This window comes from Delphinus delphis, chromosome 20 (assembly GCF_949987515.2).
Source record: "Delphinus delphis chromosome 20, mDelDel1.2, whole genome shotgun sequence".
Taxonomy (NCBI): domain Eukaryota; kingdom Metazoa; phylum Chordata; class Mammalia; order Artiodactyla; family Delphinidae; genus Delphinus; species Delphinus delphis.
In genome coordinates, this window is record NC_082702.1 from 25,917,743 (window position 1) to 25,933,983 (window position 16,241).

The 16,241-nt window shown below is 36.9% G+C and overlaps 1 protein-coding gene across 3 annotated transcripts in view; it reads right to left on the reverse strand.

The window, feature by feature from the left end:
- BRD7 (bromodomain containing 7) overlaps positions 1–16,241 on the reverse strand; it is a 38,391-nt gene that overhangs the window by 7,204 nt on the left and 14,946 nt on the right. For 2 of the 3 annotated variants that reach the window (XM_060000766.1, XM_060000767.1), the window contains exons 5-11: positions 14,054–14,198; positions 10,160–10,270; positions 5,514–5,698; positions 4,388–4,511; positions 3,654–3,729; positions 1,061–1,168; positions 193–328 (exon numbers count right to left, since the gene is read on the reverse strand). In XM_060000766.1, the coding sequence (XP_059856749.1) occupies positions 193–328; positions 1,061–1,168; positions 3,654–3,729; positions 4,388–4,511; positions 5,514–5,698; positions 10,160–10,270; positions 14,054–14,198 (885 nt within the window). The remainder of the gene's footprint in view (positions 1–192; positions 329–1,060; positions 1,169–3,653; positions 3,730–4,387; positions 4,512–5,513; positions 5,699–10,159; positions 10,271–14,053; positions 14,199–16,241) is intronic. The other variant, XM_060000768.1, reaches the window with a different exon arrangement.

Below are 16,241 nucleotides of genomic sequence, written 5' to 3' on the forward strand. Positions count from 1 at the left end.
TCTTTAAAATATATGGTCTCTATTAAAGAACGATGATAACTAAGGGTCTATTTAATTACTGTCAATTAAAAAAATTACTGAACACATTTTCTACCAATTGAATAACTCTGTAAGTCTATCAATAGATCACTTATGTATATCAGTATTTTAGGACAATGTAGCACTCAGAATACTGACGAACTGGTGACTCACCTGAAATCACTCGGGAGGTCAGAGTCTTCCCCATAGGTTGAATAGATTAAATCAGAATCGTCCTTGCTGATGTTTGCAAATGTGGAGTCATAATGTGGTGCATAAGAACTGTAGGGTCCATAATTCAAGTATAACACTGTTGATAAAAACACACACACACAAAACCACAATACCATTCTTTAACTTGTATGTCAATCTATTTTTTTGTTTATTAAAGATTATTCCCTTCTAACTTTGCTACTTTATTGACTGGCATACAAATTTAGGGTAAACATTTTCTCCAAACATGTATTTGTGAAGTCACAACTCAGGTGAATCTTTGCCCACAAAGCAGAGAGGAAAAAAAAGAAATAACAAAACTCATTTTGAATACTAACACTGATTTTTTCAGGGGCTTCCCTGGTGGCACAGTGGTTAAGAATCCACCTGCCAATGCAGGGGACACGGGTTTGAGCCCTGGTCCAGGAAGATCTCACATGCTGCGGAGCAACTAAGCCCGTGCGCCAGAACTACTGAGCCTGTGCTCTAGAGCCTGCAAGCCACAACTACTGAGCCCACATGCCACAACTACTGAAGCCTACACGTCTAGAGCCCGTGCTCCGCAACAAGAAGCCACCGCAATGAGAAGCCCAGCACCACAACGAAGAGTAGCGCCCGCTCGCTACAACTAGAGAAAGCCCACGCACAGCAACAAAGACCCAACGCAGCCAAAAATAAATAAATTTAGGAAAAAAAATACTGATTTTTCAGTTTCTTAATAAAATAGCTAATTAATGTTGCAAAAATACCATAAAGAGAGTGCTTCTTTTCCTCAGCTCCTTGAGAAAGAGAGAAGAGAAAAAACTTGACTACCATGTGGGAGCCTTACCTGGAGTTACCTTGTTCCTTTTATCTTCTTTGAACCCCTGCAAAGTATTCACTCCAGACTGAAGTCTTCCAGTCGTCATTCCCAGTCTCACAGGGCAGTAGCCTGGTTCTAAAACATAAGAGTGAGCACGGTGGAGGCAGCTCATGTGGCAGTGATCCAGATGGCGCTCTCACTCAGCGTCTGTGCGCACACTGCTTCATGCCATTCACGTGACTCTGGGCAGCCCTTGCTCTACCCATTTTTAACATAAGAAAATCTGAGCTTAGAAAGGCAGGAACGTACGCGGACCAAAATCTGGTCCTTTTCATTATACTCTACTGCATCCTGGAATTCTTTATAATCATGTTGCACTTCACTTTAAAAAACATGTTTAAAGTTTTTTAAACATGGACTTTTAAAAAATTTTTCTTTTGGCCACACCCCGCAGCATGTGGGATCTTAGTTCCCCCACCAGGGATCAAACCTGTGCCCTCTGCATTGGGAGTGTGGAGTCTTAACCACTGGACAGCCAGGGAAGTCCTGAAGGTCGGATCTTTTAATGTTAAGATGATGCAAGTAAACCAGTAGAAAAGGTCAAGTAAAAGACTAAGGGAAAATACATGATTAAAGACAAGAACTCATAATATATTCAGGATAAGTTAATCTGAATTAATCTGAGGCAGACTTGCACTGCAGGGAAGAATAGTCTTTAAAGATGTGATGTCTGTAAACCAGGAACGAACCCCTGTAATGATGCTAGAAATCTGTGATACAAGCATAAGAACTGAGAAGGATGGTATCAGGAGAAAACGTGGTCTCTAACAAATTTCAACAGAAAGGACATTTTCTCTTGAAGAAGAGACAAGATGATTTTTGTAGCAATGACCACCCTGGAATAGAGTCTACTGCCACATGTGATCAGTGTGATAAAATAAACGCACTTGAGAGAAACTTCAAACACCTAAATCAGATCTTCTGGAATTTGGTGTCCTAATTGGTACTAGTGCCTCCAACCAGGAGGATGGAGCTGAGACAGGGACATCTTCTGCCTTAAACCAGTAAACTGGCCTCCTGGGGGAGCTGCTGTGTGTGTGAGGAGTCAGGTCAGCGCTGGCCACATTTGATAATGCCTACAGAAGCAGGAAATCCAGAAAACCAGACCAAGAGCAGAGACCAGACCCCAAGTACAAAGAAAGGGGCAGATCTTAAGGTGTGACCTAAATCAACTTAGCTGCGTCACCACATTTTCATCACGGCTATACTACAGAGAGCAATACTCTCAATCCTGTGGCATTTTCTTTTTTATTTTTCTCCCCTGTGGCATTTTCTTTGACCCAAGACCCTAAAAAGTTCGTATGAAAAGTTCATATAAAAGTAAAAAATGAGTTTTGTTCTGAAAACATAGCACCAGTTCCTTTTCTTCTAAGTAAGGAGGCTATTAATGTTCTCCTTCAGCATTTCAAGAGTGGAATGCAATGCTCAAAGAGAACACTGACAGGCTTGCGTCAAATGCATCAAGCTCTTCTCTGCTTCAAGGTGTTTTTTTTACCTGTTATTCCCCAATCCCTTACCCACCATTTTGGGATCAACCTAAACATCTCTTAAGGAAGCCCTCTCTGACCCCCAGACACGAGACAGATATATCCTGTTACTACTCTGCCGCTCTTTTCCTCTGATGTACTGATTCATGGTGGACAAGTTGCCATCTCTTTACATGATTCTTTTTGTTTGTGTCCTCCTTTCCCCAGTCCACAGAACGTAAGGGGGACTTGTCTCTTCTTGTGTTGCTCCCTTTTTACACCTAGCTCCACCTCAAGCTTCTAAGACAGTGTCTTGCTCATGGCAAACAATAAATAATGGAGACTATTTCCTGAAGTGCAGGAATTTTGTCATTATTCATTTTTGTATCTCCAATTAACTCTCTCCTAATGGTAGTATGAAAACAGATATTTATAAAATATTCTCATGCTTATCACATGATTTTCCCCTCAGATGAATGACATAAATTTCCCATTCTTACATCAAGGTTTAAAATATTCCCTATACTACTTCCATTAAAATATCATTTGAGAAAATGTAAGTATGACTTGAGTTTCTAAAATAGTGATCCCCAACCTTTGTAAACTTTCTATCAACCACAGTGAAAGATATGTCATTAACTATATATTATTCCATTCCCATTAAAGTACTACATGGCATATATATTCATTTGATTCCCTGAAATTAAAAAGTCAAGTTAAATTTATTATGCCATAGTCTGAGGGTTTTGAGATACTTCAAGAAATAACTGAGCCTTTATACCAGAGTCTCTTAAAACCAGGGCTAGAAATGACTGCCTAATATTTTGGCTTTGTTAATGGTGGGTATGATACTCCAGGCACTTTATATTTTAAAGAAAACTTGATCTGTAGTGTACTTATTTGGGATGAAATAAAGTTAGGCTAGCTGTTAGCGTGAAGTACACCATGCCTAGCCAAGTTCTTTACGGATGATGATACAGTTAGGTTTATCGATATTCAGACTTGTTGCTTTAAAATGTTAACCCGGGTTACTGCTCTTTTCCAAATTAGCATCAAGTTCAAAGTTCATGCACAGTCTAATTCTGTGAACTTACCTCCTACAACAGGATCCACAGGATGGAGAAGTCCCAATGTTGTTGTTCCATCTGGTTTCCTCCTTTCAAATTCACACTGCAATGACCCAAAGTATTCAAATGGCATGAACAGTTTTATATACCATATGTACATATGCTGCTCATCAGAAAACCTTACCTTAGTTTAGTCAAGCTAATATTACAGGTAGCGATCATCACTATACTCAGATATCAACTTTCACACCTGTCTCCATGCACACAGGTGTTGATGGGTTAAAGAAATGAAGGTTAGAGAAATCTCAGAATTTTGAAGAGCTGTGTGGGTCCTTAAGGTCACCGAGTTCTGTTCACTCTATTAAAAAAGGATACTGAAGGCCAGGGAAGGGGAGTGACTTGCCCAAAGTCATGTATTAATTCATTTGGTTTTAGAACCAACGTGCTATACAATATGACTTGAAAAGACCAGTACATAAATGTTTTCTTTGTAAGCTTTAAGTCTGTGGTTCATTTTCCAACTTTAGAACACATTAACATCACTTAAAAAAACAAACAAACCCAAATCCCTTTATCCAGTAACAGAGGACAATACTATATACTTTACAAACCAAGTATATTATTACTTTTTCTTTTTGTGAGTGTTCTCCTTAAGAACTCTATGGCAGATATGGATTAAAAGGACACAAGCAACTTAAAAACTGTAAGTTTCAGACAACCCGAATCAGTAGGTAACGAAACGAAAGGAAAAGCTTGATCACCTGACTATTAACGAGCCGCCTGGTCAGCTTTCCTCCAGATTCCTTAACAATGCGGTCAATCTGCTCCTGCTCTCTTTCTACATTATTGCTTTTAAATTTATCTTCAAGTACATCTTTGTCTTTCCTGAAAACACACATTAGTACTAAGTAAAAAAAAAAAAAGATAAGATGAAAACATTAAAATGTAATTCCAAATATGAATACAACTAAAGTGGAGAAATTTGCGCTACTGACACCAATTAAAACTTTGTTCCTTAATGACCTGGTAAGGGGCCCTAATAACACACCAACAGTAAGGCAAACCAAGTAGTTGGCTAGTTCCCTCCCTTTTTGTGTCCAGTGTTACTTGCTCTAAACGTTTTTCTTAGAAGATTCACAAAAATGAAACTCCACCTCAAATATGTTTTAAAAGGGGAGGGGCATACAATTTGTATTTATTAAGTTCAATATTTAAAATTAAAATAAATGTACATTTAAAATGTATAAATCTTAGAAATATAACAAAAACTTGTCACAAGTTTACTTTCTTTGCATTATGACAGCAGAAATCGCACACTGCTAACTAAACCCTTCTCCCAGAGTTGACAGCGAGGTGCTGGGCATCAGAGTAGGCAGTGGTGTGAGCAGGATATACACGACTGCGTCCGGCCATGCCAGCTGCTGCCCAGTAGGACCAGTGGCTCATTACTGCTCCTACCAGCTGACACTGAGTGGAAAACATGCACACATCTCAGCGATAGCCCATCTGTTTAGAAGGTAGCTTTAACTGTGCTTAGGCTTAAGTACGGTCTGAACTCCTTTGTGGAATGAAATAATGAATACACTTTTTTCTTAAACAAATAGTTCTACTAAAATAAACTCACAGACAATTATGAGTCCCTAAAGGTAATTTACTGGTTTTAAAACTACTTTCATACAGAATAGACATTCAGAACTATTTTCTGAACTGTGTTTGGACAATTCCATATAATGCTTTGCATGAGAAGAAGGGTATCAAATCATCAAAATGGACTTTCAGGACAAAACCCAACCAACCATGGACCCAAGGCAGGCCCCCAATCAGTATTTTCTCCCGATACTGGTGTGAAAAAGACACCTTAACCTTAATATTCCAAAGATTCTTTACTTTTTATTTTCCTTATTGGGACTCTTGAAGCCTTGTGCCTCAGTGTCTCCAGAGTCTTCCCTCTCTCTTGGCCAGCAGCCGCTGTCCTCCCCACTCTGCGAGGTGTCTGTTCTATCTTTCTGCTTTCGACTTTTTTGCAAGTCTGCCATGAAGTCTATGCTCTGCTTCAGGCTCTGAATTCTCTCCTAAAAATATTCAAGAATATTCTTATTGAATGTTTGTCATTCATTTTGAAAGTAATGCATTTTTTCCCCCACAAGAGTTTGCACTTATCCTGTTATTAACTAGGGAAGAAAAACAATTGAATGTAATCATACCAACAGAGTAGAATATTTAGGAACCAGGACAATAAAGTCTATTCCTTCAATGCAGATAATTTCCAACATAAGAGAATGCTCTATAACTTTGCTGCATTATCAAAAAGTTCACAGAAGAGAAAGTGTGAATAAATACTAAGTATTCTTTGCAGTACTAAATTTAAAAAGTAAAATTTAGTTTAATAGGATGTTAAAGTTTTATATTTAACAGAATGGTTTTATCTTCTGAAATTTAAGAATTATCAGGTATTTAAAACCTAGAGCATGTGAACATGTGAAGATCCCTTACATTCTGGTATCCTGGGATAATCAATGATGATTCTGGCATTTTTCTCTGTGTGAAAACATGCCTCAAGGAGAATAAAAAGGCTGCTAGCATAGTTTCTTTTTCAGAGTGCATAATGTTCTAACCAAAGAAGTACTGTTTCTGTTTTGTGAAACATGCTGAATTTTCCACTGCATTGATACGCTGTGAAATTTTCATGGTGGTTAAGGACTTGAGGTTTCTGGACAAATGTTAAAGAGGCAGATTTGTTCCCAGTGACTGTTCTGCGTTTTATTTCTGAGTGTTGTCACTGGATAAAATATGGACTGCAGTCTCCTCAGGGCTGCACAGCAACAGCAGGGAAGACTTCTGTGGAATAATAGAAACTAGAACTGGAAGGGACCAGAGGTCATTCAAATAAGAACAGTGTAGCCCAGAAATGCTAAATGACTCACCTAAAGTCACAGAACCAGTGACCAAGACCAGGCCTCTTGTCTCTCACGATGGGGACTTTCCTCATCATACTCTGCTGTATTAGCAGTACAGACTGAGAGCCTCAAGAAATGAACCCTGCTATTTTTACTGGACTATAATTTTAAAATAATCTTAAAACTATTTAAGCAATATATTTTATGGTAGACAAAGACATGGGTAGAGGAGAAAATAAATACCTTGTTAATTTATTATCCGGAGAGGAAAAGTGTTAACAGGTTTAACATTCTAGTATTTTTCTAAGCATTACACATATTAGCAAATCGGAATTATAATGAACATTTTGTAACAAGCAAAGTTTCTTTTTTTTTTCAGTTAATAAACTGCAAGTATCTCCCTTCTGTATCATAAAATATTCTTAACAACTGTATAGTATTTCATCCCAGTGCGTCTCATGGTTTAATTAACGACCCTTACTGGACATTTAGCTTATTTCCAAGTTTCTCCTATTATAAATAAAAGTCTCCAGGAATCTCTATCTCTTTAGAATAAATCCTAGGAGTAAAAATACTAGGTCAAAGGGAATGAGTATTTTTAAGGCTTCTGATGTGTACTACCAAACTGCTTTCTAGAAAAACTGTAACAATTAATAGTATTTGAAAGTTTCACCAGTGTTGGAAATTTTCTCTGAATCCCTGGCAAACTGATTAGTACCATTAAAAAAAAATTACTAATTTGATTTTTAAAAACAGGTTTTATTTTAATACACACTTAAAAAATACTAGTGATTCTTTCTGTGTGCATTTACTGGCCATTCGTGTTTCCCCTTGTGCATGTCACTTAAGCCACTTCTTAACTCATCTATTTCTAGCACCTGAAACGGAGGTTGGCACATAGTAGGCACTCAATAAATGCTGGTTAAATGAATGGGCTTAGATCACAAAGTTCTCAGTAACCTATTTAATTTCCATTCTAGAGTTTTATAAAGCAGAACCTACATTTAATAATGTTTTCAGATTTTTAGAAAAACATAATATGCATAAAATTAAAATAATTCAATTAGAGAAATTTTCTAAATTTCAACACAAGTCATGGAAAAAAATTGAGTTTAATTAATTTTAATTTGAAAGCAATGTCTTTCTTTTTTGGTAACTAAAATGTCTCCAAATCAGCATACTGTTTATTAATTCTCAATTTTACAAATGTCTAAAGGGTTTGATTCTTTGCCATTAATAACAGCTAACACCTACTGAGTGCTCACTCACATAGCGGGTATAATTTTATAAGGTAAGTACTACTGTTATGCCATTTTACGTGATGGGAAAAAGGCTGAGAAAGGTTACATGGCCTGCGTAAGATCACACAGAGTCTCAATAACACAGCCAGGACCTGAACCTTGATTAGTCTGATCCAAAGCCACTATGCTATGAATAGTACTGTTTATACTATAATGCAGCATTTAGTATTTGGGAGATCAAAAGAATTATTCTGCGTATGTCCACTTTTTATAAAAGTAACACATCTAATAGTCACCTAATAGTCACTACTTGTGTGTAACTGAAAAAATGATGAATGACTGCTCTACAATCTTTACACTGAATTCAAAAACAGTTATCTTTGAAAAGACACCATTCACGGAAGGGTGTACTGGGCTCTCTTGGGAGATGTACTATTAAAAGAGTAATTCAGAAGGTCTAAATTTAAACATTTAAAAATCACTACTGTAAGGGTCTCTCCCATCTAGGGTGGAGAGAACAGTCAACAGGAAGCTATAACACAGGATGCGTAGGGCTCCTCAACAGGAAGAGATCTGAAAACAGGGAAGACAACAGAGAGAGAAAAGGGAAAGTGGAAAAGAAAGGTTTTCTTCCTGTGCTTCCAGCCATCCCATCCCCAATAAAATACAAGAGATACTGGAGTCGTTTACATGTTATATTAACTACATTATTTAAAGATGAGAAAACAGTGGTAGATCAAAGTTGAAAATTTTACTTGTATATGTTATGTTTGCGAATTAAACTTTATCCTAAATATTCAATGTACATATTTTGGAGTGACTAAACACTGCATTTGTTGGGTGCACTTTTACTTCAAATACAAAAACAGCAAGTATTTGCAGGTTTTTAAAACTGGAATATGGCTTGGTTCTGGATTCTGAGTTTTTCTGCAAAGAATGGGATAAACATTTTATATTCTCCTTTCCTCTGCATATTTTGCCAAAGATGGGTAACTGGCTTACATTACAGTTTCCCAAGTCTCTAGGAAAGGGTGGGAATTGATGTTGTCTAAATATTAGGAGTGCAAGAATGAACACCAGTCCAAATGTTTTTCTTTCCTCCGTTAAGTGGATACAAGAATCTTTCAGAGCCAAGCACACAGACACTAAGACATCTGCGCACCAAGGCAATTCTTTAAATGTAAAACTGTGATACAAATGATCACATTTGATATAAAAATTGGAAAACCATGTGCATCTACACATGACTCATTTCTACTATTCTCTAATTCCCTTGAATTTGAACCCGAGCCCTTGATTCTGATTTCTTTCTCCTCATACCCACTCATTTCTCTTTGCAAAATCCCCCTCACATCTTGTTCTTCTTGATCTCCTCCTTACTCTAGCTCTTTCTAAAATCAGCACATTAATGCTAGCAATTATCTTTGAGATCTCAGATTAAACCTTCTTCTCTACAGATAAGAACACTGAGGCCCAGGGTGGTTAATGGGCCCAGGGTGGGCCAAGGTTCAAAAGTTAGTGGAAAAGAGCTAAAACTAGAACTCAGTCTTCTGACTTCCCGCTGTGATAAGGTGCCAGGTTTGTCTCAGTTAATTTTCCATCCTATGCAGAGTTGTGAGTAAAACCTCGAAAGACGTGATTTATCTTGTGAGCTCTCCTCTTCTCCCAGCAGATGCACATGATCACCTCAATTTGCCCTTCAAGGTCATTCATCAGCCATCACTCTGAGATGAGACTCCCGTCACTTTCTGCCACTATCTACAGTATCTCTGTTTTGAATAAGTTATCAGATTAAGCTCCCTCATGAAGCTTGATGATGATGATGTGTCTGCGTCTCTGCACACGTTTCTCCCATGTCAAATGCCTTACTATGTGCAACAGTTCTTATCCTTCAAAGGAAAGTCTGCTCCTGTGGGGAAGTGGCTTTGAGACAATTCCAAATTATCGTTCATTTGTGTATTTTGTTTCTTTCTACTCGAAGAAGTTCCTGTGCTTCACCAGAACATTAGATTCCATCCCTACAAAGGGAAATAGAGAGCTTTCCTTCTAAAAGGTCTCATAATTCATGTAATCTATCCTGTCCTGGAATTCATGTTGATGTTTGTTTCACAGCCAATGTAAGTCTATCTGGTGAATACCAACTCAAGAGCCTCTTAAGTAAATAATTACAAGTGACTGCCAATATTTATTTCTATCAATTCCAAATGAGAATCTTCCTGCTTTAATTTTCTTTTCTATGTTAAAAATTTTTTTTCATTTAATATTTCCTACTTTTAATATCATCTGCCTATAAAATAAAACCAGTACTGTATTGGATCTGTATCACTATAACCAAAAAACAAAGGGATATAGATTTTTATAACAATTATTATTTATGACAAAGAATTTCCTTTACCTGGCTAAGAATTTTCATCCCTGAGTGCAATAGCTTCTTTGCAGCTTTATAATAAATGGTCTCTGGTTTGTTGTAAATCATAGCATTAGTACACATTAGTTTGAAGTTATCCTGCAGAGAAAATATTAGGAAGAAATATATTAAAATGAAACAAAGTACCCTCCTGTCCTGTTTGAAATCATGCAGGTCTTCAAGAAATTAAAAACAACCACCACCACCAAAAAAACCCCCCCAAAACAAAAACAAACCAACAAAACCCGCTCCCATCCTTTTACTGTTTACTAAGCAATGTTAACAGCAATTTATTAAGTTTTAAAATTCACTAACAGGGCTTCCCTGGTGGCACAGTGGTTAAGAATCTGCCTGCTAATGCAGGGGACATGGGTTCGAGCCCTGGTACGGGAAGATCCCACATGCCGTGGAGCAACTAAGCCCATGCGCCACAACTACTGAGCCTGCGAGCCACAACTACTGAAGCCCACATACCTAGAGCCCATGCTGTTCAACAAGAGAAGCCACCACAATGAGAAGCCCGCACACGGCAACGAAGAGTAGCCCCTGCTCGCCACAACTAGAGAAAGCCCACACGCAACAAAGACCCAACGCAGCCAAAAAAAAAAAAAAAAAAGAAAGAAAAAACTTAAACTTAAAAAAAAATTAAAAAAATAAAACGCACTAACAAAACGAATACTGCTAAATTAAATATCCTACTTCCTACTACATTCCTTTCCAAATTCTTAAACATTCTATAGTAACTATATAAATTTTAGATCCCGAGATAAAATTTTAAAATCGGTTTCTTCAGTACAATCTTATTGCACAAAAAAAGAATTAGAAGAAAATACTTCTATCTTATATTTAATAATTTTAACTGTGTACTTCATTTAATTAAAAAATATTCTTAGTTTTAAAACAAACATCTTAATTCTCCAGTTATGAGTTAAATGTTTTACTTCAGATCCTGACTGAAAACTGGGACAATATTAAATTATCACAATATTTCCTACCAGATTCAAATTAACTGAGCAAAAATGGCAAAACATTTACACTAATTTTCTTTTAAGTGTTTGGATACTGTTATAAGCTAAACATAATTTGCAGAATGTTGCAAAATCATGCCAACCTGAAATAAACCATACAACCTCAAAGAGTTACAACATGTAACTGCAGTAGGCAAATTACCAAAACTGTACTTTTGGTTTAAATTTCAAAGTATGCACATGTGCTGGGGAACTCAATCCCACTGCATATTTTCATGGTTAAGTAATTTTTACATTGTATAAACGTGAGGGCAATTATGCCAAGGCCTTGCTAAGTTAAAATGATAAAAACCCAACAAAAAATAATCTGAGCCCCAAACTCCTCCTCTGAATTTAAAACGAAACATTCAAGCCCCATTATTTAATAACTAGTGATGACAGCTTAGAACACTTAATGTAATGAAGATAGGTAGACTGAATATTATTTAAAAGCATATGAGAAGACTGTTCAAGGGTCACAATAAATTTGATATTAAATTTAAAGGAGATGAAACGAAGTATATGTGGCTCCTCAGTTCTTGGCCAAGTCTCTAATCAGTTAGGATTTTGCTCGGTCCTGGATCCCTAAGAATCTGATGAAAGCTATGGATCCACTCCTCAAGCACATACAAGTAATACAAAGGTGAACACAAAATTTTCATGTCATTTTATAAGGTTCCTGGTCCCCCTAGAGGCTCATCCATGGCTACCCAAAGGACCCCAGGTTAAGAACCCTTTTACAGATATTCTGAAAAGCTTCCATTCCATTAAGAATTATTAAACATATATTTGGGGGTAGGAGAAGCAAATGAGGGGAGACACTAGATGACTATTACACTAAATGACCATTGGTCTCTAACTGGCAAGAGAGTCCTGGACTATTCTGATTGCAGGTCTGATCTGTTAAGGCAATTTGTAGATTCCATGAATCTTAACTGCCACGTGCTAGGCTTTACTGGACTTTTGTGTAATGGCACTTCATCATTCATAAAGCTGAATGACCTTTCTGCATACTTTTCATGTAATAATAAAAAAAAAACCTTGAACAGCCTAATGAGCTGGATAAGCTAATAAATACTACATTGGGCTATTGAATTTTCCTGAGAAAAAAGTGTAGTAATGTAGAAAACTCCAAAAAGTTAAAAATACTTGTTCACTTCAATTATGATAAATCTTGACCATAGCTCAAAAACACTTAGGGGGCATATTTCTAGTCCCTCATGTCATCATAAGGAAAAGATCCAAGGAAAACTATTCACAAAAAGGAAAAAAAACTGTGAAAAAATTTCCATTAAGCAATATATAAGGTCCGAAATATGCTGAAATAAACAGTTCTAGCCTAATTTTCACCAGATGAAAAGTTGAGAAAAGTTTCCATTTCTTTGAATACAAGAGAATACAATTCAGGTTTTTCAGAGTGAAATATTATCTATACATTCAAGTTGATAGTAAAGACAGAACTAAATGGTAGTGTTATAAATTTCAACCGATCAACGTGGATGAAAAAAAAAAGAGACCAAGTAAACGTTTACTGTCTTATTTTCCTTCTGTAACTGATTAGGGTCTAGCCCTTAGGTCAGGTGAACGCTACAATGTTCAACCAGAAAAAACAAAGATAGAATAGATATTATCTAAACCAGTTAAGTTTGTAATGGTTTGGTGCAGAGCAAATTAAAAAAGAAAACACATGGTTCCTTTTCTTCGGATGACTAAAATGTAAAGTATAACTCTGAAACCAACATATATACCAAGGCTATTTAAAGATGGAAAAAACTTCAACTATAACATTAGGCATATGTATCATCTTGGTAGCTTGTAGGTTCTTTACTTGTAATTTATAAATTTCTCTCTTCTTAAAGTTGAAGAAAATATGCTAAACAAGTATAGCCGAAGTGAACACAGGGAGCAACTGACTTTCATCAAACTAGAGAATGTAATTAAACTTATTTATTTTTTATTTTTATTTTTGGCTGCGATGGGTCTTCATTGCTGCACGCAGGCTCCCTCTAGTTGTGGCGAGCAGGGGCTACTCTTCGTTGCGGTGGCTTGTTGCGGAGCACAGGCTCTAGGCGTGTAGGTTTCAGTAGTTGTGGCACGTGGGTTCAGTAGTCGTGGCTCGTGGGGTCTAGAGCACAGGCTCAGTAGTTGTGGCTCACGGGCTTAGCTGCTCTGCGGCACGTGGGATCTTCCCAGACCAGGGCTTGAACCCGTGTCTTCTGAACTGGCAGGCAGATTCTTAACCACTGCGCCACCAGGGAAGCCCCAAGAAAATGTAATTAAACTTCTGTTTAGTATTTCTAGACAAGCCAATTTATTCTGTATTAGGAAGATGTCTAGAAATAGAAAAAGAAACTACTCTAAATCAACTTCCATTAAAATACTGACTATTCAATATCTTGTTAATAACCTATAATGGAAAATAATCTGAAAAAATATATAACTGAAGCACTTTGCTGTACACCTGAAACTAATACAATATTGTTAATTATACTTTAATTTAAAAAATCCATTTTACCTGCATTGATCTGAAATTAAAAATCAAACATCTTTTCATTTTAAAGGTTGAGAAAATATTTTATAGAATGCATGAAATTAAAAATTTTACCAAAACCCACAAAATAATAAAAGACAGCAGATGGCTTATTTTGTCTGGTTTTTTAATCACCAAGCTCAAAGATGTTTTCTAAGACAAAAAAATACAGATTTTAGGTATTAAAATAAACTTGAGAAAGATTCTGAATACCAGACGTGCAGATTTCTGCCAGGATTTTTGTACATACAGGATCCAAAAGTTTGACTCTCAATTGAATAGGTATGTTACTTTGTAGCACAGCTCAGTCTATTTCTCCAACACGAGGTAAGTAGCTAGAGTTACCTTTAGTTCTTCTATGGACTGGTAATCATTGTTCTTGATCTTTTCTTTCATGGTACTAAAATCCATTGGGTGTTTAATGATCATGGAGTAGCCGGGAGCAATAAAATCAGTCACAGGAAATGAAAAGAAAGCACTTGGGTCTTTCCTGTGAAGACAGGAAAAAGGCAATTTTATTTCTACCACAAACAAATCTACTGGTCAAGGAGCATGAGTCAGAGGAAACCCTTCAGATGTAGAATTTGTAGTAGGCTAATGCGTTTTTCACTGAAAACCGAAGTAACAATTTTAAAGACTACTAACTATTTAATAAGGTTAAGATGCTTTACATATAAATTGTACCCTTAAGACAGAGAATCTTTTAAAATATGCAGCTTAATTAATTCACAGCATCTCCAACACAGGGAAAGATGAAACAAAATAAGAAATCTAGATTAACTAACCAATATCTTGTACTCTGGAAGATTAGTACTATGTATTTTTATCAATCATAGAGGAAAAAGCAGAAACAATAACAATGAATGCACACCTGCAATCTTCCATGTTGGTTTCTAATTAGGCTTGGACTCTTGGGCCACAGAGCTGTTGCCTCCTCACGAGTACAGCTGGCCCTCTGTATCCGTGGGTTTCTCAATGTGGATATGGAGGGCTGACTGTATTCACTGGACTGCTGTCATTTTATATAAGGGACCTGAGCATCCTTGGATTCTGGTATCTACGGGGGCTCCTGGAATCAATCCCCTGTGGATACCAAGGGATGACTATATATATTTTCTTAATCAATGGATACAACTTCTATTGTGTGTGTAGGTGGGGGGGGGGTCTCAAAAAACTGACATTAAAAAGGTCCTCATAATACCCCCATACTTGAGACCCAGTGCTTTCCATCATAGGTTCTTAACTCTGGCTGTGCATGAGAATCATTAGAGGAGCTTTAAAAAAATTCCAGTGGGGTGGGAGGCTTACCCTAGACCCACTATATGAGAATCTCTTATAGGAGGGTGGTCCAGGCAATGGTTTTTCTAGGGTTGAATTTTGATATTTCCAGGACAGACAGGGTTGAGAACCACTGCTCTATAAGATTAGTTCATTAGACTGTTATTTTCCTCTGGAACTCTGGCATATCAAAGCTTTCTTACTCCAAATAATCACATCAATAAAAATGGTTATTATTAAATAAATATATTTATTATTATTTAAAAATAAGAATAGCAACAATTTAAAAGATGTATTTACCACATGCCAGGGCTAGTGGTAGGGAATTGAAGTATTTTATATCTAATCCTCACAAAAGCCATCAAGGAGGTGGTATCCTCACTTAGAGATGAGAATACTGAGGCTCAGAGGTCAAATGATTTGTTCTAGGTCATAAATCTGATAAAATACAGAGATGGAATCTGAATTTAGGTGTGTGTGAATCTGCCTTTGTTCTTCCCAGCAGGACGCCTAAGCAGTGAGATTAAAAAGTACCGAGAATAAGCAAAAAAGTCCAGTCTGGAACTTATACATCCAAATGCATATTATCCATGAAAGCTACTGTGAATAACACCATGAAGCATCTCTGGAGGGCCTCTTCAGAGCAAATTATCTATACCTCCTAAAATCAGTCACTTTAATACAGAGTCCCACTTGGTTTGACCAAAAATGCTATTATTAAACTTGGTCAACTATATTCTTTACCAGCATTTGAGCCTCAAGGATGAAGAATCACTGAGGCTATTCCAAAAAAATGTGGCTCTGGATTCTAATTCCCAAAATGTCCTGAGCAATGTGAACATCCTTAGACTAAGAGAGACCCTGATAAGTAGATTTCTTTTAAGGAGACGTCATTACCCTACATTCCGGTCTTACGTTGTAAGAAACAAAATTAAAAGGTAGCCAAAATGCTTTATAGTCATACATTCTAATTGAGTTGGAATGCTTAATACTTACCTGTTCACTCCTTTGGGACAAGTAATGAATGATTTACTCAAGTGTAAAGACTTGAGATGTAAGTATCTCAATTGTTCTGTAACACCAAAGAGGAAGAGAGACCACTAATTTCTGATTTTCACTGCAAAGCTGAATTGGTGTTGAAAACAGATAGCAGTAGAGGCTTATTTATGATATGTTCTGGGGTTGACATACAAGGCCAACATGGTAAGAAGAAAACTCACTGTGAGAATGCATGCCCTATACCCATGAATCCTCT